The sequence below is a fragment of the Pelmatolapia mariae genome, linkage group LG15, assembly GCF_036321145.2.
Source record: "Pelmatolapia mariae isolate MD_Pm_ZW linkage group LG15, Pm_UMD_F_2, whole genome shotgun sequence".
Lineage (NCBI taxonomy): Eukaryota > Metazoa > Chordata > Actinopteri > Cichliformes > Cichlidae > Pelmatolapia > Pelmatolapia mariae.
In genome coordinates this window covers 32918139-32943834 of record NC_086240.1, presented here as the reverse complement: position 1 = coordinate 32943834, position 25696 = coordinate 32918139, and the positions used below count along the sequence as shown (strand labels likewise).

Genomic DNA, 25696 nt, shown 5'->3' with positions numbered 1-25696 from the left:
TAACCATTTTATATTGTTATATCTTTACACACATTGCAGCTCTATGGTCTTAAAGAGTTGAAGCTTTCCCAGGTAAATAAAGGTCACAAGCTTCATTCAGCGCTATGTCTGGGTGATACATTGGTAAGGAAATTGGGAGCTTAAGAAAGAGTGCACACATGCTTACAAAACACATATATATATTACATATAATCTAGAAACAGGTTTGAGTGGAGGCCTGAAGGCACTCAGTTAACATGCTGCACTGGAGCGTCTGTCTTGACAACAGGTGACGAGTGGAGAGGACCGGCCCCTGGAGACCACAGAGGCCTGAGTTTATTGCCTTCTTTGGAAGAAGATGCCAAAAGGGGAACTCCTGTGTCTGCAGTTAATTCTTAAAATACATAAATGTTCTGTACATGCAAATTATGTGATTGTAAACGCAAGAGGGGGCGTCATAATACTCTGATGATATAAAAGCAATCTGAAGTATAATTTTGGCGAAGACCCTTGCTGATGTATGCAGTGATTGTCTTCCCGCGCGTGAACTTCAATAAAGATTGCTTTGACCCAAACCTTCTGGACTGTCCTGGTTTTGTACTCTCCACCAATTTCGGACCCATAACACTATATAGTCTCCTGTTACTGTTTTGCTTTTCCCCCTGCCTCATATGTTTGATTAGTTGCCAGCTATGTTTCCCAGGTGTTTCCTCTTTGTCCTGTTCCCCTCTTGTATTTAGTGTGTGTCACCCTCTGTTCAGCGTCACATTCTCCCTCATTAGCTGTCTGTTCTGCCTGTGCTTTAGTTTCTAGTTTCTCCCAGTTTAGTTTCTATATTTATTCATGCGGCAATAAAGCTGGTTTTGAGTTACGTTCTGTCTTTGAGTCTGCATTTTGGTCCTCCAATCCTGCCTGCCTGCCTGTGCACACAGAAATCCATGACAAAGGCAGCCATTTTACAACTTTCTGTACATAGTACAGTACTTATGGTCATTGACCTTTTGGCCCATTGTTACTCAATAGTGCCAGTTTCCATCATTATGCAAATGTACTGTTCATAAGGTCGGGAAAACCTGCAGTCAGTCTCTTGGATGAGTGACGAAACTTTTGTAGCACAGCATACGTGACTACCTTTTTCTCTTAATGATTAATATTTACTGTAAAAATAGAAGTCTTCTAACATCTAGAAATCTGTATGTTTTTCATAGCTTCTAACAAGCCTTTTACAGTTTACCTTAACAGTTAGGCTGAAAAAACAAGTCTAAGTCTTCAGTCTAAAAAAACCCTTAAAATGCTTTAAAAAATGGTTTGATTGATCTGATTTTATTTTTTGTTCTAGTAAATTTCGAAAACTCACCCCCACACCCCACCTGCTCGTGCATGTTTTGTGCATGTACACATCCATGACCCTCTGTACCAGACACTTTTGCTAGTTCATGAGAGACAAGTGTCACTGACAACAGGTGGTAAGGGGGGATACCATTTTGCCAACATCAGGCTTTGCTTTTTGTTCTAATGGCTGAAAGCTATTTTTTCTGCAACTGTTTGTGTCTTTGTTTTAGAACTGAAAAGCCATAGGAACTGCTTCAACCCCCAGTCTCCCAGGAAGCCTTAAAAATCTCTCTGTATTATCTATGTTTTGGTGAACTTGTCCTTAAACCACAGTAATTCTGCAAATGAAAGACAATAAAGCAAATATAATAACTACTTTGTTTAAACAAATTAACAAACAGGCCCCCTCAACCTTAAACACAATTACACCAATTTAAATCACAGTTGTGCAGTTTTTAAAGTTATATTGACAAAAAGCGAATAAACTACTGATCAAGACTGCATCATGACATTTAAATACACCTCCTAATGGAGGTGTTTGACTGTTAATATAAAATGCACACAAAGGCTACTACAAGTCTATTTAATTAAGCAAGTTTTCATTGTTCTCTCTCCCTTGTGTCTTTTGTTCTAACAGCTAAACGGCATTGCACCAACACATGGCTGTGTGTTTTTATTTCTTCTAAGGACTGAAAGCTATTATACCTACAACTGTTTGTGTCTTTGTTTTAGGGCTGAAAAGCCAAAGGATATGGGGCATTTGTTAGTGCGAGACCTCCATCACCCCCAGTCTCCCAGGAAGCTAAAATATTCTCTCTGTATTATCTGTGTTTCAGTGCCCCGGGGTGAGTGTGTAATGGACTGTGGTGAAGGACTTCTGTTTCAAAGCTCTGGTCATCAGGGGTCTTAACACCCATTGTTTTTTTTTTACAGCGGTGAGATAAAGAATGTGAGGTTTTTTTTCCCCTTGTTCTGTGAATCAGCCTGTCATCATCCTTCTGTTAACTACAAGTCACAGCCCTATATAAATTGGTGTGTGGAGACTTGACACATTTCACCAATGGCCCAGAGGAGCTACAGCATCAATGTCTCACAAGACATTTCTTTTTAATATAGACGGCACAAATGGTAAGAAACACAATGACTAGGCTCTATATAAATGTATGACTGCATGCTTTATTCAACATGCCTTTCTTTAAAAAAAAAAAAGGTCAAAAAAAGGTTGTTTTGTTTTTTTTTCTTTAAAAAAAAAACCAGGACAACAAAAGTCTAATTTTGGGGGTTGCCCTGAGAACAAATATGGTGTGAGTGTGTCAAATGGTTAGTGTTTTAACATATTTTGTCATATTTTGCCCTTGGGGGCATCTCCCATTTTGACCTCGGGACTTCCAGGTTATACTCGTCACAGATGTTCCTGTACACTATGCCGGCTACTTGGTTATGGCATTCCATGTATTCCTTGCCTGCTAGCATCTTACACCCTGCTGTTATGTGCTGGATTGTCTCAGGGGCATCTTTACACAGCCTGCACCTGGAGTCTTGCCTGGTGTGATAGACCCCAGCCTCTATGGATCTTGTGCTCTCTCTCTCTCTCTCTCTCTCTCTCTCTCTGTCTATATATATATATATATATATATGTATATGTATATATACATATATGTGTGTGTGTGTGTGTGTGTGTGTGTGTGTGTGTGTGTGTGTGTGTGTGTGTGTGTGTGTGTGTGTGAAACATGAAATAAAGGTGAAACAGATGTTGAATTGTTGGAGGCGTATGATGCATGTATGAATGCCACAGGCCTACCCCTTTCTGAACCGTGTTCTGCCCCAACAGTTCTTGACATAATAGCTAATAAATTACAACTGACTGAGGACAGGCTAGACCAACAGCAATCTGTACTTGAAAACTTAAAAGAGATAGGGAGTGCTGTTGCAACAGTTAATCTACTTATAAACTAGGGAGGGGGAATGCCATCAGAAGCGGTTGGGTTTTTAATGTCAGATATTAATTTATGGAGTGGCCACTCCCACTAAATTATTTGATCACAGTGATGGTTTCTGTTGGTCTGTTAATAATAATAATAACATTCCAGTTGAACAGCAGGTGACCAACAATGGTAGGATTTCGAGTCACCGGCCTCTGACTAACATGCTATACAGTAACTGTTGGCCTCCTGCCAGGCCACCTCCCGGGTCACGCCTCCTCAGTCGCCTGCCTATCGCGTGGCCTCCAGATCTGTTCTGCTGCTGGGCATGCAGCTGGTCTCCAGAACTGCTTTGTCACCTCCGCTAGCCCCACTGCTGACCTCCTGAACTACTCTCTGTTTGGCGATTGGACTCCACCTAAAACGTCTGATGGATTCAGTGATCCAAGTAGAAAACAGGTTATCAAAAAAAAATAAAAAATCTCCCAAGAAAGACTTCAGTCCAAAATGCTGCAGTGAAAGTAGTGACAGGGACTAGAAAGACTATATTTCTGCTATGCTGGCTTCTGTTTATTGGGTCCATGTTAAAAGACTAGAAAAGACTGAATACATTACAGCTATAATGTTGACACCATTTAGTAAGCCCTTTTAAACTCAGTTGTTGCTATGGGATTATGTCATTTCAATTTAAGCTTATTTAATTTTTCTTATTTATTTTTTTTAATTTGGTTTTAACTTTATTATTTTTTGGCATATTGTATTCTTGTTTTTAAAATTATTTTTTAGTTACATAGCATTATTTAAGCTATTCATTGTATGTTAATTGTTATGTATAGAAAAGTTCAGAAAACTTTGGGGTTGTAGTGGCTTTTGTCTCATGTGTTCATGGAGTGCAGTGTCTTCAGTAGGAAACGGAGAGAATAATCGTATTAATAATAAACAATACAAGTAAATAAATATCACATTTAAATAATATAATGTAATCAGTAAAACTGCAGCTAGCTCTACTTCTTCGGAGTATTACTTTAGGTTTAAAGAGTTTTATATATATACATCTATATATAGATATATACAATTATTAAAATTAAATAATTTGACAATATTCTAATTGGCTGATAAAGATTTGCACATGTGTAATAATGAAGACTTCCAGGGAAAGCTCAGTTTTTGAGACAGCAACTGTCTGTTCTCTGGCTCATACCATGTGCCTGTCAGCCTTTTGAAATGGGATGGACTATGGTAGCTGTGTGCCTTCACAGCAAGGCACGCCACTTAGTGTGCCTGGGTATAAATTCAGGACTGAAGCCTTGGAAGTATTTGATCAATTTAACCACGTACTAACTGAACATCTGTACTAACACAAGAGTCTCACTGGAGTAGAAACAAAGACCAGTCCAGGATTTGGATAGAGAAGAAAACAAGAACAGGTAGGATAACATTTAGACTTACGCTTGGTAAATGAGTGAAAAACGTAGAGTAAGGAATAAAAATGTCAAAACACAATTAGCCATGTTTAACTTAACTGTTTCATACAATTTTGGGTTGGTTGTCTTATAAAGATGTAATTTATTTGAAGCGTAGCTGCACAGCAGCTGAAACAATAACATTGTTTATAACTATAGCAATGAAAGTCTTTGTCTGGTAAATGCATGGTGGTACTCTACTGAAGACAAAGATCTGAATACTTTGTCATTTCACTGTTGTTCATTGTGTTTAATTGTCAACCCCCCCCCCCCCCCCCCTCCAAAAAACAAAAAAACAACAACAAAAAAACAGACAAACCAGAAAACATCCCGTCAAACATGAAGCATTAGAATAAAATAGGATTTGGGTGGGGGGCAAGCCTGCATGCCAAATCAAAGTATGAATGTTAGATTGAAAGTACCTTTGTTGGAAAAAGTATAGAAAACAGTGCTTGTGCGAATGGTTGAATGACACATGTTGTATAAAGAGCTTTGAGTGCTCAGCTAGAGTAGACAAAGGGCTATATAAGGACCACTCCATTTATCATTAAAATGAGCATTTATAAACACAGGTCACGCTCACCTTATAAATATAGGTCAGTGATAACAACAATATTATAATATTGTTGATAATATGCAGCTGTTGAATTGGCTCACCAGAGAAAATCTTTGTTTCAGAAATTGTTTCCCAAAACATGTACATTTTGGATGATAAGAAAAACTGTCAATGTCCAGTGATTCACACATAGATTACTGAATAATGAACAATAATGTAAAACAATCCTGTGAGGGATGAGTCCCTCAGGGACTCTGTAATGCTCAGAAACAAGATGGGTACAAAAGAAGGAAAGAGACAGGGCCATAATTAATTTCACAATCACTGAGTCATTTTCATAATTTCCAAACTTGATATATATAAGTTGTTGCTATCTTATGGAAATACAAATAATAGCAAAATGCTTTCTCAAATGTTGCAGAGCAACTAAAGGTGTCTCAAAGATAGAAACACCTGTAACTGTAGTGTCTGATGTTGTCTGCTATTAGTGAAGATTTACAGAAAAAAATATTTTAAAAAAGCAGAAATAGCAGAAATGTTTTAAACTGTGTTTAAAGTTGACTGATTCACTTTTAACTAAATAATGAAGGGCAGCCTTCTAAATCTTTAAAGAATATATAAAGTTGTATTAGTAAAAGCAAACATATTGTTGTTTTGAGACAAAATGGATCCAGGCCTGACCTGGTTTAAGTCTGTGATCCTTGTGATCTATGATGATCCAGCCCATCATGCAAGTGGATTCCAATCTGAACCTGATTTGGTGTCATTTTGCTATTTGGATAGAATAACCGAGAATCATTTATAGCTGATTTTCAGTAGAAATTATAGAGGTTCTAAACCTGAAGAGCTGGAATGTGATTTTTAGTCTTGAGTGCCATGAATGATAAGTAAGACTAGAAAAGTGCTTAACAAATGCAAGTACATTACACTAAATTTTAAGACACTGCATTTAGTTCTGTTTTCACTCAGTATTAATCATATTCACAAAATATATTTATATTCACATAATCTCTAAGATGCCACTTGTAACTGAGATTTTTCTATCAGTGTGACCGATTATGACACGACAAATGGTTTTGAGCTTTTTGTAATAAATAAGAATTAGGTCTTTATTAGCTTTTATTTTTTTTATTTTACTTTTTTTTCATCCTGTTCTGTCGGGCAGCTTATTTGTGTTATTTCATTTATTACATTATACGTGGTATACAGTAAGACAGTGTCTAGGGCAGGACAGGCAGGTGAAGAAAAAAACGATAGAGCACAAATAGAAATGCATAGAAACATGCATGTACCACCAACTGCTGCACCTGTAAGAAAAAACAAACATGCAACAAACATACAAAAATCACCTGGAACACAAAAATTCAAAAATGCACAGGCATGTAAATCAACAATGTTTTTGTGGGATGCATGTGCGTGTGCGTGTGTGTACCATGCTTACATATCTTTGTGAGGAAAGAAAATTGGCATGCCACTATTCTTGTGGGGACCAACAGTTATTTATGGGGACAAAATGCTTGTCCCCACGAGTTTGAAGACATTCCTGAGGCTCTTTTAGGTTTTAGTATCAGGGTTACAATTAGTTAATGGTTAGGTTTAGGCTAAGGGTTCAAATTAGTAATTCATTTTTAATGGTTAGGGTGAGCAGCTAGGGAAAGCATTATGTCAATTAGATATCCTCAATAAAATGGTAAATGGACTGATTCTTATATAGCGCTTCTCTACTCTCCTGCTATACTCAAAGTGCTCTATGCAACATGTCACATTCACACAAGCACTTTTCTTCTAAGTCTTTAGTGCTTCCTAACAAACATTCATACGAGCAACTTGGGTTTAGTATGTTGCCCAAGGATACTGGGCATGCAGACTCGAGGAGTCAATGATCCACTAACCTTCCAGTCAGTAGGTGACCTGCTCTACCTCCTGAGCTACAGCAACCCCCAATAAGATAGGAAAATGAGGGGGTCATTTCAGTAGACCTCTGAACTAGCACATCTGGATATCAAAAAACCCCAAAACCCCTGCCCCATATAGACTTTGTGCGGTCTCAAACCACCTAAAGCTAAGGAAAATACCAGTAAAAAACACTTTGATTATAGCATTTCACAAAAAAAGAAAGATATAACTATTTCAACTGCAGGCCCCTATTCCAAGCAGCAGGTTTAGATAAGGACTATTAGTTTTTTAACCCTGAACTGAGGGAAACTGGATTTTTCTGTCCTAGAAAGAGAGTTAACTTAAACTCTTAGTCAGTCACTGGGATAACAGACTGTCTGAGCTTAACATAGTCCGCCTATTCTACTTGTGGACGTATCCCAAAAACATGCTTTTCCAAAGAAAAGCTCTCTGAGCCTTACTTACACATTAATTTTTGTTTTACATGGCTGACCAATGACGAAAAATGAGATTGAAATAAGTTTTGAGACTTTTAAAATGAAGAAACTGTATTTTAAAGTGATTTATTAAATATAGGCTATACACAGTCAGGTTGTGACTCGAATACATTTCATGTCGAAATGTGTTCACAGATTGATATTCTGTCATTAAACCATGTCAAGCAACATTATGAAAGGTGCAGTGAAAATTACAGTGTGGATCTTTGCCCTGGCCTCAGGCAGGCACATGCTAGGCTCCATTCTGGAAACCATGTCTATGCTGGAGACCACTTGTACAGCATGTCAGGTTCCAGCTGAATAATGAGATATAAAAGAAACAAATGTAAATCAATGTATGACAGCAGACATTAAATAATACATATTTTGTATCAAACTTTTATTCTGCCTATAATGATGACAAAGTGACCCTAGCAAATTAAATTACTCTTTTTTTCCCCCTTCTGTTTTTTTAATTTAAATATCATGGTGAGGACTGACTCAGGTTTATATTCCTTGGTCCACTGGATGGAGGCTCTTTAATTACCTGCTGCATTGGTGAATGCTGGTATTGGAGGTCCTTTGAGAGTGGCTTTGTTGATCTTCAACCAGGCACGAATCTCTATTTAAAAGCACTAATCTCTGATCCTATGAGTATTACCCAGTAAGCAAACAGATGGAGCAGGGGAGGAGACTCACCCAGCTCTGACTGCTACTCAATTCCTCTGGATGTTGATCCTCCTCCCTCTGAAAGCGTGCTTGCCAGGGTGGCCCTCTGGTCAAGGTTTCACCTCAGTCAGATCCATTATCAGCAGCAATCTATTAAATCTGTGAACTTGGTGACTAAATCTAATTAACCTAAACTGATTTAATTTTGATCCTTGAGGACAAAGAGATTGGAGTGAATGGGCACGCCTTGGCAACAACGCACCTATCTCTGTGGGAATATACAGGAAAGGAGCCCAGTTCTTGGAAGTTGTAATCCATTAGGAAACGATGGAAATCTAAATCCTCCTGAACTTATAATCCAACACAGAAAAAATGCAAAGAGAAAAAGTCAAAATTACAATTAGACCCAATTAGTGGGTCCACAGTGTCTGGGCAGTGGTTGCTCATCTGGCATATATGTGGACTCTCAGAGCCAAATCTTCAGATGATGCCTTCTGCCCATCACAAGAACTAGTGTTAGTTTTTATATGTGTTCTCCCCTTCTCTCTCCTCCCTCTTTTTCTCTCTGGACATCTAATCATCGGTGTTAAAATCTAGTCACCAGATGTCCAGCCAGACCCTATTTGTAGACCCTATTTGTGTGACCTTAATTTAACATGATTTAAAATGTAGTTTAAAGATTCTTTTCCATGTTTTACTTTAATATGATTTATTATTAAATCCATCACTCTGTTTTTCAATTAAAATATACTAAATGTAATTTCTCTTATTCAGCCATACATGTTAAAGTCAGACATTCAGTGAATATTTGCTTAGACATCCTGACCAAGCACTAAAGGCCTGAGGCAAAATCTATGCTGTGTGCTATGTTTGCATTTCCTGTTGGTACAAACAGTCCCAGCACAGAAGCACACACACATCAAATCTCAGTTAAAGGCCAGGAGGTCAGAACTCAAGTATTAGAAAGATTTCATTATTCAAATTGCATTTCTCATTAATCATATTAATCAGACTTATACTTTAATTATATTTCATTAAGAATTAAAGATGATTTATTATTAGCAAAAACACATATACATAAACTCTGCTCTGTATCACTTTAAACATAAAAGGCTGGATGTTAAGTCTGTTTGCCCTCTCTCAGATGTAATGATAGGATGTTAATTATTCCTAACCAAGGATAACAAGAACAGTCATGTATATCATTTATTTGTGTAGGTTTCTGGACAACAATGAACATTCAGTCTGCCATTAACAAAGAGATCTTCATCCCTCGTGATGAGCGGATGCTGGTGGCGGTGGAGGTGAGGAGGAGGAAAAAAAAGAGAATGGCTTTCCTGCCTACTGGACCTAAAGGGGATTATGCCACATTCATCTGTATATCAGGTAAAAGTCTATATTAAGCACTCTATGTTTCTGATTAAAAAAATAAAACTGTAGGTTGAAGTTCTAGTCAGGCCATTAGAGTCATAAAAAAAATCAGAGAGGGCACATTCATATTTTTGTGACTCAAATCTGAGAAATTATGATCTCAAAATTTTGTTTTTGTTTGTTTTTTTTTTGCTTAAAACCCCATTAATATCAGAGAATATGTCATACAACTTTAATACTGTGAGATCTCAATCATGATCCTATTCCATATTTTTTGGAGACAAGGAAGAATAAAATTTCGTTATGGGGAAAAAAAATGAAACATAAATAATTTGTGATATATGTGAATTAAAACAGGTTTTAACGTATATTAAGAAAAGTCCAACACTGCTCATCACTTTTGCAAGCTTGTGTTTTTTATATGTTAATGGAAATAGCAAGCATAGTCAACTGACATAGTCTCTGCCAACCCGTTCTCACTCCCAAATCGTAACATTTTACGCTAGGTGACAAATCGTCAACATATTACGTTTTCGGGCACCCAAGGCGTTCCTACGTCACGACATCGGAAAACTGCGGACACATGAGAACCGTTTGGACTCAATCTACACATCTTCGCTTTTTCCCTTAAAATCGCTTTAGAAAACACTATTTCACCTCATTAAACTGCTGGTTAAGGTTAGGAATAAGGTTATGGTTAGGTTTAGTGATAAGGTTAGGTTTAGGCTTAGGTATACGGTTATGGTTAGGTTTAGGCATAAGGTTATGGTTAGGTTTAGTGATAAGGTTAGGTTTAGGCGTAGGGATACGGTTATGGTTAAGGTTAGGAATAAGGTTATGGTTAGGCATAAGGTTATGGTTAAGGTTAGGCATAAGGTTATGGTTAGGCTTAGTGATAAGGTTAAGTTTAGGGCTGCAGTACAGGGCTGGAAACCGCCGCGTACCATAACAACGTGGAAGGTCACCTTTCGCGTTCCTCAGGAACGCCGCAGGACGTGACAAAACGTCGGGATGTTACGCCTCGGGAGTGAGAACGGGCTCTCTCTGCATGTGTTAGGATCTTATATAAACAAAGTCATGTGTGTGACATGCACCTGCACGTAGTATTTGTCAACGCTGGCTGTGTGGCAGGCAAAGGCTGGACCCAAATGCAGGACTTAAACATAAGGGATAAACTAAGGAAGGCAGCTTTTATTGCTGTAGGAAACTCAAACACTACAAACAAGAAAATAGAACCTGAACTAGGAGTAGCGAGAAAACCACAGTGACACAAACAGCAACGAGGGATGACTTGACAACAGGCAGGGGAATACCGAGTACTAAATACATGGAGGATAATGAGGGAAGAGGAAACACAGCTGGAACTAATCAGACTAACAGGAAAGGGAAATAAAGCTGAACATAATGCACTATTAAAATAAAATAGCACACTATCAAAATAAAACAGGAAGCATGAGACACACTCTATCATGGTACTGGGTCTGTGACAGTTAACCTCTGTGTATTTAGTCCTCAGTCTTACTCTGCCTGTTGAGAGTGAGAGAGTGCATGTGTGACTGAGTGTGTCTGTCTGGTTTACAAAATATATTTGAAAATGAGGGTGGTAAGCCACAATAACACCCCCCAGGAGCCAAAGACAGACCGAGATGGATCCGGGAGAACCACAGCCCCAAAGAGTACTGAAGACCTGAGGCCACACATTTCGCCGATATCTGCGCGCCCATCCAGCAGGAGAAGGCCCTAGATGGGGCACACACGACCAAGGGGTGGGAATCCCATGGGCATTGGACAGCCGACCCCAGGAGAGACCAACCACCCTGGTGTGAACCAAGATCAGGGTCACTGGGCTGACCCAAGAAACACCCGCTACCCGGAAGATCTTTTTCTTATGGCCTCTGAGAGTGGACTCATCTCTGTGCTTGTCCTGCTAGACCTCAGTGCAGCGTTCAATAGTGTCGACCATTATATTCTATTAGAGCATGCTGTAGGTATTACAGGTACTGCACTACAGTGGTTTGTATCATATCTAGCTAATAGACTCCAGTTTGTTCATGTAAATGGAGAGTCCTCTACACACACTAAGGTTAATTATAGAGTTCCACAGGGTTCAGTGCTAGGACCAATTCTGTTTACATTATACATGCTTCCCTTAGGCAGTGTCATCACATGGCATAGCATACATTTTCACTGCTATGCAGATGACACCCAACTTTATCTATCCATGAAACCAGATAACACACACCAATTAGTTAAACTGCACTAATGTCTTAAAGACATAAAGACCTGGATGGCCTCTAATTTTCTGCTTCTAAATTCCGATAAAACTGAGGTTATTATCAGTATGTCCTAAAAACTCCCTGAAAAGACTTCAGTTAATCCAAAATGCTGCAGCAACCATAATGACAGGGACTAGAAAGAGAGATCATATTCCTCCCATATTGGCTTCTGTACTGTTCTCTCTATGTGTTGAACTCTCTGACTGTGAGCATAGATAAACAGCCAGCCAAACTCCTTTTCAAGAGCCAGGAAGACAAGCGTACTTGCTCCTTTAATGACTTTGTACATAGCAATCACGCTGAACTAACATCAATGAACTGGAGTGAAACTAGAAAAACACATATAAAACACAAAAACACAAAGGATTGTCATATAATCAGCATGTAAGTATAGTTAGGCACTAACATAGGAGACTACAAAATAAGAATCCTGTAAATATACAGTCTGACATTAATACAACGAAAAATGAGCAGGTAGTCGGTGGGTGTACGCTTGTATCATTAGCTCAGAGGCTATACCTATAACTACTGCACTTCAAAGAAGGTACAAAATAATGTCACAAAACACTATTATTAATTACCTAATAGAACTGACAGAACTTACAACCATTGCTTTCTGAAGGACTCCTCTGAAGGATTGTTTTGGATTCAATACAAATGATTACAAAGGGGTAGCCATTCCCACTGTTTTCTGCACTTCCTGCTTCCTGTCTATAGACATGTCAAAATAAAAGCTTCCCTGTCTATCCAGGTGTCAAAATAAAGGCTTCGCAATTTTCTGATGTATAACAATCAAAATACAATATTCATGGCTACTTATTTGTCCCATTAGCATATTAACATATTCAAGACAGTATAGAAACCCTTTATTGGCTCCCTGTTAAATCTAGGTTTGAATTCAAATTCCTACTCAGGCCCCATCTTATCTTAATGACCTTATAGTACCATATCACCCCATTAGAGCTCCTTGGTCTCAGACTGCAGGCTTACTTGTTGTTCCTGGAGTATTTCAAAGTAGAATGGGAGGCATAGCCTTCAGTTTTCAGGCCCCTCCTCTGTGAAACTAGCTTCCAGGTTGAATTCAGGAGACAGACACTATCTTTACTTTTAAGATTAGGCTTCAAACTTTCCTTTTTGCTAAAGCATATAGTTAGGGCTGGATCAGGTGACCCTGAGTCCCCCCTTAGGTGTAGGCTGCTGGGGGATTCCCAGCAGATTCTATATTTCTTCTTCAGTCACCTTTCTCACTCACTATGTGTTAATAGACCTCTCTGCACTGAATCATACTTGTTATTAATCTCTGACTCTCTTCCACAGCATGTCTTTTATCCTGTCTTCCTTCTCTCACCCCAACTGGTTGCGGCAGATGGCCGCCCCTCCCTGAGCCTGGTTCTGCCGGAGGTTTCTTCCTGTTAAAAGGGAGTTTTTCCTTCCCACTGTTGCCAAAGTGCTTGCTCACAGGGGGTCATGTGATTGTTGGGTTTTCACTCTGTATGTATTATTGTAGGTTCTTTACTTACAATATAATGCGCCTTGAGGTAACTGTTGTTATGATTTGGAGCTGTATAAATAAAATTGAATTGAACATCCAGCCACACACTCTGGAACGAACAACCATCCCAGCAGGGTGCAGTGAACCCCTCCCATCATGACCATGTCCATTCACACACACACACACACACACACACACACACACACACACACACACACACACACACACACACTAATGACACAAAGAGATCTCCTCAAAAACCCTATTAATTTGTGCAACTCTTAAGGCATTCATAATTATCCATTGCGTATAATAGTAAACTTGAGTGATTGACTGTGTCTGGACTGTTACTGCCATTGCTTCTCTGCCCCTCGATGTCAGCATTATAAAAATCTGATGCAAGGTGTGGCCAGTTTGTTCAGTAGGATAAAAAATAGACCCCAGATTGGGTGTTTGGGAGTACCATTTGCAGCTCCCAGCATATAACTTTAATGTTCTTTGTTTTGATCAGAATATTTTATTTATTTCATTTGGTTCTAACTGATGAAAAGACTAAAATATTGTTTTAATAAACTTGCTTTTGCTAGAAAGTCTGCAAAAGACATTGAAGGAGAACTTACGCTGACATTGACAGTTGTCAGCTATTTTTCAACAAACACAACACCACCAGCCAGAGGTTATGCAGTACCAAAAAGCATTCTTGAAAGGTGCTGCAGTGACTCAAACTACTTTCACATTTTATGAAGGTGACATATTGATTTGAACAAATTATAAAAACTAACAAACAAACTAAAAAAGTGAAACAGTAAATGAGTGTTAAGTGATTTTTGAGGCCTATGACCTCCAGGAGCATAAATGGAAGATGCATTGCTGGGTTTGCTTCTATTCAGTTGATTTGTTCATTACAAACTGAAAACTTGCAAATAATCTTCTGGTGATGATGCGCTTAAAAAATTCAGATAAAACTGAAGTTATTGTACTCAGTCCTCAGTCAAATATTCAAAATATGATATCTAGTCAGATGCTTGGGTGGCATTACCTTGGCCTCCAGTAACACTGTGCCCAAGCTCTTTTTGCAAATTGCAAAGCTTCTAATGAATGTATTATTTTTGTAGCCTTCAAGGGCAGGCAATTTTTTACCATCTAAATGAAAAGAAATCTACTCTAAATGTTCAGTTCTTTGGTTATCAATTATCTTTTTTACGGTAAAAAAGTTTAGTTTAAAATTATCAGAACAAAATCTCTGGTCTTAGTAAAATTATTATTACAAGCTTTAAATTCTGATATTGTGGTTTGCATTTATTTCCTAGTTACCAACACCAGACCTCCTCAGCTTCACATTACCAAGGTGAAGCGGTTTGGAGGCTCCTCCTCCTTCATCAGGAGGTCCCAGTGGACAGTTGAACAACTCCAACAGGTCAACGGGATTAACCCCAACAAGGTCAGCAGCATTACCTGTTGTATCCTTACATTACATTTCATATGCATTCAGTTGTTTGCCAGCTTTGTTTGTTTTCCTGTGTCCTCCTCTTTCAGGACAGCCCAGAGTTTGATTTGGTTTTTGACAATGCTGTGGACCAGTGGGTGGCTAGCTCCTCAGCAGACAAGTGTATTTTTGTCCAGATCCTGTACCACGCCTGTCAAACCCACTGGGAGGAGAAAGCAGGTGGTCTGGGAAAGTCAAGGAAGGTGGGAAAGGCAAGCCAGCAGGGACGAGTTGATAAATGTGATCAAGAACTGAAAGGAGCTGGTTACCCAGATACCTATGAATCCAAAAACCTACAGGCACGACGGAAGAGCTTTGTTCTTCCCAAACACACAGAATTCATTAACTGCCAGTCCAAACTAACACAAGGTAGTGTCTCATGGTTACTGAGGTTATGATAAGAGTTATTTCTTAACAGAATTTTTGTTAAAATTTTGTTTTGTTGTAATGTGTTATGTTTGTTCATTTAGATGCCCGCACCATGAATCTGGTCATCTATCGCTGCAAAGCCTTCTTGAATCGTATAAAAAACTTGATGGTTTCAAACCGAAGTCCCTCACCAGGTCAAGGTAAGGTAGTGACTAAAGGAACATATAGAGGTTTAATGTTTTAACAGGTTTAATGAAAAGAGGGTTTTGTCTGTATTAGTACCCAGACTGAAGGTAGTTATATATCAAATGACAGTTAATCTTTAAATCTGTCAGTACTGCTAACCTGTAATACTTACAGCATGCTCTAATCTCTGTAATAAAATACTATGGTCAACAGTATCAAATGTTGCAGTGAGGTCTAGCAGAAAAAGTACAGAGATGAGTCCACTGTCATAAGAAGTTTATGTGTTCACTAAAGCTGTTTCTGTTCTGTGATGAGCTCTGAAACCTGACTGAAACAGACTCAAATAAACCACTGCCCACACTGCAGATGATCAGTAAGCTGTTTTACAACTAGTCTTTTAAGAAAACCCTAACCCTTTGAGATAAAAGGAAGGTTGGAGATCAGCCTATAATTTTGCTAAAAAGCAAAATTTTGCTCTTCTAAATTAGTGAGACGCCATTTCCTCCCCAGCTTATGAGTTATCTGCTTTAAGGTACATGTTTGAGAGTTATACCAGGGAGTCAAGTACTTCTGATTTGATACTTTATTTTTTAGAGCAACCCCAGTATCCAGAGTTGTACTCAGCCAAGATGCAAAATTATTAACAAGATAACTGAGCTCTGGGTAGCTGCTCTGCACTGTGTTGGCACAGTTGCCAAATTTTATTAGACATTCAAATGAATTAAAACTTGGTCTGGCTGTTTCACTATAAACTGGCCTTGACCAGGTGCTCGCCCCAAGATTTCAGATAGAGGAGTGAAAACAATTATCAGAAGAGTTGTCCAAGAGCCATAGACCACTTACAGAGCACTACGGAAAGAACAGGAACAGGCAGGTACAATTCCCGTTGCCTGTGTGCATGCTCACCAAGCAAGACATCATTGCGGAAGCATGTTGAAGTCCGTTTAAAGATTGATAAATAACATTTAGATAAGCCTGTGAATTACTGACAGAATATAGTCTAGTCAGATGAGACTAAAACTGAAGTCTTTGGATGCCATAATACACACCATGTTTGACGGTCAAAAAGCACTGCATATCAACCCAAAAAACACAAGCCTTTGCAGCAATATATATCAACACCTTCATATAATTGAAGGAAGGATGAATGAAAAAATGTACTGAGACATTCTTGATAAAATCAGATGCCATCTACCCGGATGATGAAGATGAAATGAGGGTGGACACATCAGCAAGACAATGATCCCAAACACACAGCCATGGATACTCTCAACTGGTTTCAGAGAAAGGAAATAAAGCTGTGATTGGCCCAGCCAATCACCTGACTTAAATCCAAGTGAAAATCTATGGAAAGAACTAAAGCTCAGAGTTCATTAAAGAGGCCCACTGAACCTTCCAGATTTGAAGACTGTGTGGAGGAATGGGCCAAAATCACACCTGAGTGTGACTAGTTGCTCCACACAGGAGGCATCTTGAAGCTATCATCATCAACAAAGGATCTTGTACAAAGTATTAAATAAATTTCATTAAGGGTGTTTAATATTTTTTCCCTGTGTCATTTCTCATTATTAGACATAATTTATGGACATCTATAGTTTGATTTCTTCGCATGTGTGGATTAGATGAGTTGTTACTGGCATCTGGTGGGAATTTCATGCCAACAGTACCTTTAAATATATTTATTTAGATTGACCCTAAAATAATACATGCAAGCTCCAGGTGTTCAAGACCTGTTTTACCTGCTATAAATTTAGCACAAAAGTGTTAACAATATCAATATCCTGAAATTGTGGGAAGCAGCTCTGTAATTATGATGAAGGAACTGTCCTCCCAGCCCATTGTTCCTTCAATGGTGCTAGTTTCAGTCATTATACAAATGTACTGTTTATAAGATTGGGGAAACTTGCAGTCAGATGAGACTGAAGAAGTCACTTGGATGAGTGACAAAATGTTTCTCCCACTGAAAACGCTACGTCCAGATGAACAGAATCAACTTTTGGAGAGCTCTGTGATAAGTAATGTGCTTCATATCCTTTTTTATTTAACACAATTTCTTCCCGCTTTGACAAGGCTGCTGCCATTTTGAAGAGTCAATGAGACCACTCAAATGCTGTGTAAATGCTAATCCATTTTTTGTTGATAGTGAAAAAATGAAACTCAAATTGGAGGCATTAAATGGATAGTAAATGATAGCTCAAGTTAGGTAAATCAAATGTGAATCTAACACTAGTGGTATTCTAACTGAACTGGTATGGTGATGGAATAGGTTGCAGGTCCAAACCCTGGATGGGGTTTCTCTGTGGAGTTTCTATAATCTATATGTGTAGGTTTTCTTCAGGGTATTTTGGCTTCCTCCCACAGTCCAAAGACATGCTTGTTAACTGATTCTAAATTGCCTGTGACATTGATAAGGTGTATGGAATAAAACACTGTATGAATGTATGGTTAAATGTGCCTTGTGTCCTATTGTACACCTATTGTACACCCCCAGCATGCACTAAACAAATCATGGGTTTGTCTGATGATATAAGATATAAGATCTGATATAAGATCTGATACAAGACCTTTTTTACATCTTATTCACAGGAACTTCCTCCAGATGATTCTAATAGATCAAATGAAATGGCGATCCTTTTCTGAAATTGGTACTAGGTCTAGAGGATTTCTAAAAAGTCTATTGTACGGCTCAAAAAACACTTTGATTCACAGATTTCCTCCTGTCTTAATGTTATGGCATTGGGACTCCTCAGCTCATTGTATCCTCAGCATGTCTCAGAGTCATTTTCCCTTCTCTCTTTTTGTCTATTGTTCTTGCTGAGCTGCACCTTTCTGTTGCCAGAGAAAGGCCTCTTTGTAATGAGATCCCGACATGAAATGAGACTTTGTTTGTTTCAGGGAGGTTCATACAATAGCTGGCATTAGTTCTGTGACTAAGAGTGAGCACAGCATTCCACTGAAACCAGTAATAGGGCCAGTGTAATTGATGGGACACATGCCAAGCTGCACCACAATTAAAAGTAAACAGTTCCACAGCAATAGCTTAACAATGTGTTGCTATTGATAATGCTAGCAGAGGATGATGGTAATAGTATGAATTTGTTTGTATCAGTAGACTTGCATTTCAAAATGTTATCAGCATATTGGTGTATAAGTTGAACTGAGCTTGGAAAGAAAAAAAGCATCTGGACTTCTTTAAGTTGCTTGAAGATGTTTCACCTCTCACCTCTCATCCAAGAAGCTTCTTCAGTTCTAGGGTCAAATGGTGAAGAGTCCCATATTTAGGCCCTGTTGAGTGTCCCGGGGGGGACAATGGACCCCCTAATAATCCTCTACCTAATCACATGGGCCAAGGTGTGAAAAGGGGTGTGGGTCACAATCAGCCAAGGTTTCGGGTGAGCTCATGGTGAAACCTAGCCCCACCCTATCATGTGATTTCCCAGAATGTGAGTGGGCGTTAAGGCGTCTGTTAAGAGACCTCAAAACTGGATTATAGATTGCAGACAACTAGTGTCGTAAACCACCGCCTCTGTTCAAAGATGGCCGTTCACAGTGGACATAGATGGCCTCTTTCACTCCTTTCAAACCATCTTCTCTGTCCAAAATGTGAACATTGGCATCCTCGAAAAAGTGACCTTTATCCTTTAGATGCAGATGGACAGCCGAGTCTTGTCCCGTGGAGGTGGCTCTTCTATGTTGTGCAATGCGTTTATGAAGTGGCTGTTTGGTCTCTCCAATGTAGAGGTCTGGGCATTCCTTGCTACACTACAGCATACACTACATTGTTAGGTTTGTGTTTAGGAGTTTTGTCTTTGGGATGAACCAGTTTCTGTCTGAGTTTGTTGCTGGGTCTGAAGTAAACTGGGATGTCGTGCCTGGAGAAGACTCTCCTGAGTTTTTCGGATACACTGGCTACATAGTGTCAGGGTTCCTGGGTCGTTGACCCAGCGACTTCAGTTTGTTCATGTTCAGTTTATTTTCTACATGCTCGTGTTTCACTGTGCCAACTTTCTGTCTCTGTGCATTATGTTCTAGTTCCACTATATGTGTCATTAGCCACATTGTTCAGCTGTGTACTCACCGGTCTCTCATTATCATCCTCATCAGTCTGTGTATTTAAGTCGTCAGTTTCCACCAGTTCATTGTCTAGTCATTAACGTTGTCTACCCCGCATGTATGTTCCAGTTCGATTCAGTTCAGTCAGTCTTTCAGTCAGTCAGTCAGTCAGCCAGTCGTCCGTCTCATGTTCTGTTCATCCATTCTGTATAATAAACACCATCTTCATTCCACACTAGCCTGTGAGTCCTGCGTTTGGGTCCGCTCTTCCTCACCTCCACACAGCGAAGCCCTGACACATAGGGGATGACAACGTTGTTGTGTTTGTCTTTCTTATCCTCCCTGACTGGTGTCTGATCTTCTTTTCTGTGCATCTTTGCTGACTTGATGAAAGCCCAATTAGGATAACCACATGTTTTTGAGAGCTTCCTTTACATGTGTGTGTTCCCTCTTTTTCCCTCCGTACTTATAGGGAACATTTGTTATAAGGTCCTGATTACTCCAAGTTTGTGTTCCAGAGGGTGGTGGGAGTCAAAGAGGAGGTACTGGTCCATGTGTGTGGGCTTCCAGTAAACTTCAATGTTGAGGCTTCCAGTCTCTTCAATGCGCACGGCGCAGTCCAGGAATGGCAACCTGTTATCATTTGTGTCTTCCCTGGTGAACTTTATGTTTTATCCACAGAGTTAATGTGTGCGGTGGGGATAAAGTATCTCTTTGGCAAATCCTGCACTTGATGGTGACATATGAAATTGGTTTGAACTTGGCCTCTATTGTTATTCATCACATTCCTCAGCAAATTCCAGATAAACGCTCTTAGGGTCCATGTGTGAGGCATTGAGTCATAGAGGCTTTCTTTTATTCAGTTCAGGCAATACACAGGTTGGTCAGTCTGGTCTTACTGGTGTTTCCGCCTATTTCTTCCTGGGCCCTGCTGATGTATTGAGCTATGTGCCTGTTCATCATGGCCACTATGATGCCTGACAAGACATTCCATGTTGTGCTGATGCAGGTTATTGGCTGGTATTTGGATAAGACTTGTCCTTACCGGAGATCCTTGAGGATCAGGGCTGTTCTTTCTTTGGTTAGCCATTCTGGGTGCATCTTATCCTGTAGGCATGAATTATGCTAGGGCCTGATGTTGTCCAACTCTTCATGCTTGAGACTCTTTCTTGGATGTCTGGTTACCAAAGCCTGTTCAGGGAAGCTGTGGCTGCTCTTAGCTCCTAGCCACTGAGCATTGTAGTTAACTTTTTGGAACCCATTCTCATACCTTTCTACAGCTAGGATAGTTAACTAGTTTCTGTTTGTGCTGCCTTGATCTTGGTCTCTAGTCTCCTTCTTCTTGTGGCTGTTCAACTTGTAGCCAAGCATCTCAAGGATCACTGTTGCTGTGGTGTACATCAGCTGCTTGTTCTTACTGATGGTCCCAGTTGGTTGATTCTCCATACTATCTTCTAGTAGACCTTTAGAGGGTACTTCACATAGTCTTGGTAATCAGCCTTGGATGGTCCAGTTCCCAGTTTAGCTATGACCCTCTCTTTCAGGTCAGCTGCTTTCAGTTTCAATACCTTCAAGTGTAAGGTTTGGTGAAGGGTGATTTATGGTGTGAGGTTTTTTTTTTTTAGGAGTTGGACTCAAGCCTTCACAGAGGCGTTGAAGCTGTTATAGCTACAAATTTGGGCAAGCATAATATTATACATCTTTTCACCTTTGTATATTACCATATCCCCTTTCTTTTTAAGAATGCTTATTAATGGTCATTATTTGACTTTGGTGTCACTGTGTACTGTGCGTACAGTGATGTCAAAAAGTGTATTTTTCATTGTGATAGAGTTGAGACCGCAGAAACTAATACATCCAAAAATATGGTGTTATTTTTTCAATTTCCAAGTGCGAATGTTGCATGTTGAGGAGAAAATTATTATGAGGTAACAAAAGTTTAATTTGAGCAAACAAAATTCATTGCTGCTTGCAAGAAATGTATTTCCGTTTTTGCTATTATCTATATACACACACAATAACAGCCCCTCTCGCTCAGTTGTTGGCATTTGCTCTTGCTCAGATCTCTGCTCTGTGTGCTGACAGACATCTGCTGACCTGCTTTCAGTGTGTCGTTCGCACTCACAACATCTCTGCTTTGTGCGCGTACAACTCTCTGTACACCATTATAAGTGTGCCACAAAACCAACCAATCAAAGTCTTGGATGCAAAAATTCTGATTGGCTGTTACGGTCTCCAATCAGCTCGCTAGCTAGTGCATTCTGGAAACATGGTCCAGAATGTAGCTAAATCCATTTTCGCTTAGCATGTTTAATTATTTTATTTTAATATATATATATTTTTAAGAGCATTGTTGGTTTTAATCTAGTTTAAACCAAACCACCCCACTGGATGACAGGCTGGCCAGATCGGATGTTACAGGGGATATTTTTGCAAGTGCTAAATGAAACCATGAAAGATCAGCTCGTCTTTCACGATTAGCCTGCCTCTTTTGCAGTTTCTGGAGTTAGTTTCCCTTTCCCTAAGGATTGACAACCGCCTGAAAGAAATAGAAGCTGAGAAGAACTACAGACCCCACAGGCCTTTGGTTCACGCTCTTCCAGTTCCTGTCACTCCTGCTCCCCTTCCAGTACTGTAACTTGCCTCCGTCGCGGTTCTGTCACTTAAACTGTCTCACCTCCGTTTGCCCACCCAAATATGTAGAACCTCATGCCCATAACAACACCACTCCAGATCTCTCTACCATCTCATCTGAGTAGCATGACTTACAGGAGTTTTTCAGTAAACAAAATGCCATCTCACTTCCACCTCACAGACCATATGATTGCACGATTGAACTCCTCCCCGGATCTCTCTTCCCACTAGCTGTCTTTACATCTTGTCCTGGCCTGAACGAGCAGCCATGGAAAAATATTTTCAGGAATCTCTCGCAGCAGGCATAATCTCCCCATCCTTGAAGAACAGAACCCTTCATCTGTGCATAGATTATAGGGGTCTGAATGACATCACAGTCAAAAACAAATACCCACTGCCTTTAATAAACTCTGCTTTCAAACATCTTCATGGTGCCACAATATTTACCAAAATCAACCTCTGCAACGCATATCACTTGATTCGCATAAGACAGAGAGATGAATGGAAGACTGCATTCAATACACCACTTGGACATTTCGAATATTTGGTAATGCTTTTGGGCTAACCAATGCCCCAAGTCTTCCAAGCCCTTGTGAATGATATTCTTAGAGACTTTTTGAACAGATTCATTTTTGTAAATCTGGATGATGTTCTGATCTACTGAAAACTCGAGGAACACCAAGCTCATGTCCATGCACCTCCTGGTAAGAAAATCCTATGTCAAAGCTTGAAATTGTGAATTTCACTTACCGTCTGTGTCTTTTCTTGGCTACATCCTGGTAGGAGGGCAGGTGAAGGCAGGTCTGGCCAAAGCCCAAGCGGTCAAGCAATGGCCAACTCCCACATCACGGAAGCGTCTTCAACGGTTCTTGGGGTTTGCCAATTTCTACAGATGGTTTATACGCAGCTACAAGCCCGGTAGCCTCACCCTTAACATGCCTCACGTCCACCAATGTTCCATTCACCTGGTCACCTGAAGCTGACACTGTTTTCATCACTAAAACATCTGTTCACCAGACAAACCATTCATCGTGGAGGTAGACGCCTCCGACACTGGGGTCAGGGAAGTCCTGTCCCAGCGTTCTGGTCACCAAGCTAAACTCCAGTCGTGTGCCTTTTTTTCTCGTCGCCTCACCCCTGTAGAGAGAAATTATGATGTGGGTGACCAGGAGCTGTTAGCAGTTAAACCTCCCTGGAGGAGTGGCAGAGACTAAAGGCACACCAGGCACATTTTTTACATTTCTTTCTGCCCAGATTCTCGTAATGACAAACATGACACACTTTCTCACCAGTTCGTCCCCGAACTGATCATTTGTATTTCCCAACCATCCTCCCCTCTACATGCAAGATTGGGTACATAGCCGGACATTGCTGGAGACTGAAACTGACCTGGAAACTGGACCAGCGAATCAACGCTATGTGCCAGCAGCATCCTGTCTTGGACTGGGTTCATACTGGCCAAATACTGGCCATTCAAGGAATAGTAAGACCACTTCTTTATTCATGAGGTATTTCTGGTGGGATACTCTGGACAAAGATGTCAGGGAGTATGTGAGGGCCTGCACTCCCTGCGCCTGGAACAATACCCACACCCAACGTCCCGCGGGTTTGCTACAGCCTTTAGTTACGCCAAACCGACCTGGGTCACATACAGCATTGGACTTTGTTACAAGCGTCCATTTTCATATATGCCAGTCCAATGCTGTTATACAGTTAGGTTATGGTACAGTAATTATTTGGGCAGTGACTCTTTCTTTTGTCATTTTGCCTCTGTCCACTTCTGTTCATTACATTTTAAACAAACAAACAAACAAACAAACAACAAACCAAGAAAAGAAAGAAAAAAATCAAATGAGATTAAGTGCAGTTTTGCAAAAGTATGGCTTCTACTTTTTAGAAATTACAACAATTTTTAAAAATAGTGTCTGATTTTCAGAAGCTCAAGAAATATGGACCTAAGTTTAAGATACTGGACATATTGTAAAGGTATTTGGTCCACTATTTTCTTACTAAACAGACAAGTATAAAATTCTCTCAATATTCTTTTGTGTGTGTATGTGTGTGTATATAAACAGGTCAAATGCGGAACCGTACCAAAGGCAGAAGTGTAGGTAATTTAGTCCAGAGGGTGAATGTTACTCTGGGCGAGCGTGGAGACAGACTAACTCGTGCTGAGGACAAAACTGTGGAACTGACACACAAAGTCCAGCAGTTTGCAGACACTGCTCATAAGGTAACATATACAGCCTTCTCTGCTAGATTAATAATTCAAAATTGTATATAGTATACACAGTAGAATAGATAACCCATATTTGCACAATTGTTTGTCAAGGTTTAACTGCCATATATTTTTTATTTCTGTTGTTCTATTTCCTATACAGCTAGCCCTGAAGTATTCAAAGTAGAGTGTATTGGAGAGAGAATACCGCTAACTCTGGAAGATGCTAATAAGAAGAATATAAGAAGATTTACTCTTGGGCTCCAGGCTGTCACTAATTTGTTTCTATTATAACTAAATGTATCAAAGACAGCTAAATAACATGTCCCTGTGTTCTGGGGCGCCTCTGCCCATAAATATCACTTGAACTGTGTTTTGTCTGTTGTCAGATACTTTTATGAAAAGGAAAAAGTGTATTTATTTAACATTTGTGTTGTTGTAAAATAGCTTTTGTATTTTAGCTTTTGTACAATAGCCTTGAAATTTATTTGAAAGCCACTCCAGAGAAGAATTAGTACTGCTTTCAGTGAATGGCATTAATTACTCCATTTGATTTAGTTAGATTTTATGTTGATTTAATGTGCTTTAATTTGTATATTTCATAGTATTCTTCAGTCTGGCATTATCAGTTGTTGTTATCCTTCTGTCTTTTTGTGCGTGTGTATGTACACTCACTGTCCAGTGTCTTATGTGTTGTCTACTATGTTCACATTATGTTTCCTGAACATCAAAGTGTCACGCTGTATTTACGCTGCTGTGCTGTGTATGTCATTTAGTCCATGTTAGTATTGTCTTAGAAAGTGGAGTGAAGGTAGATACGATGGTTTATTTTAAGTGGTTAGGGTACAGGGTACCTTAAGGATGTTTAAATGCTGCCTTTAGAAGACTCACAGCAGTGAATAGAGGATTAATTAAATCAGACTGACTCATTCTAACCAAACTTCTATTAAATGGTTTCTTTATTGCTTCTAGTGGCATTTTATATATGTGGTAGATGTCTGAAATTTTTCTTTAAACCTATCAACTCTTCTCTGTGATCTAATTAAATAAAACATGTTGAGCTTATACAGGGTATCAGCTGTTCCTCTAATAGTAAAAAATTTAAAAAAAAAGTCCACATATTAGTCTCACAGTACAAAAGATGTGAAGGAGACACTATTTTTTTTAAAGTAAACAAAGAACCTCCTGATTTCCATTGGCTGTCTTTTTTTCTCCTTAGGAGGCAGAGGTAGGTCATGACCTATTCATGACCTACAGATGACCTATAGGTCATGATTAGGTGAATGAGGTGCTCTGTGTAGGTTCTCAGTCATCCAAG

At 39.5% G+C, this 25696-nt stretch overlaps 1 protein-coding gene across 1 annotated transcript; it reads left to right on the top strand.

Moving 5' to 3' along the window:
• Positions 1 to 4465: 4465 nt before the first annotated feature.
• stxbp6l (syntaxin binding protein 6 (amisyn), like) lies at positions 4466 to 25343 on the top strand. Its single transcript, XM_063496304.1, has 7 exons — positions 4466 to 4660; positions 9512 to 9679; positions 14743 to 14873; positions 14969 to 15287; positions 15389 to 15487; positions 24236 to 24393; positions 24542 to 25343. The coding sequence occupies exons 2-7, from the start codon at positions 9526 to 9528 to the stop codon at positions 24563 to 24565; spliced, it is 885 nt and encodes a 294-aa protein (XP_063352374.1). The 5' UTR covers positions 4466 to 4660; positions 9512 to 9525; the 3' UTR covers positions 24566 to 25343.
• Positions 25344 to 25696: the final 353 nt, after the last annotated feature.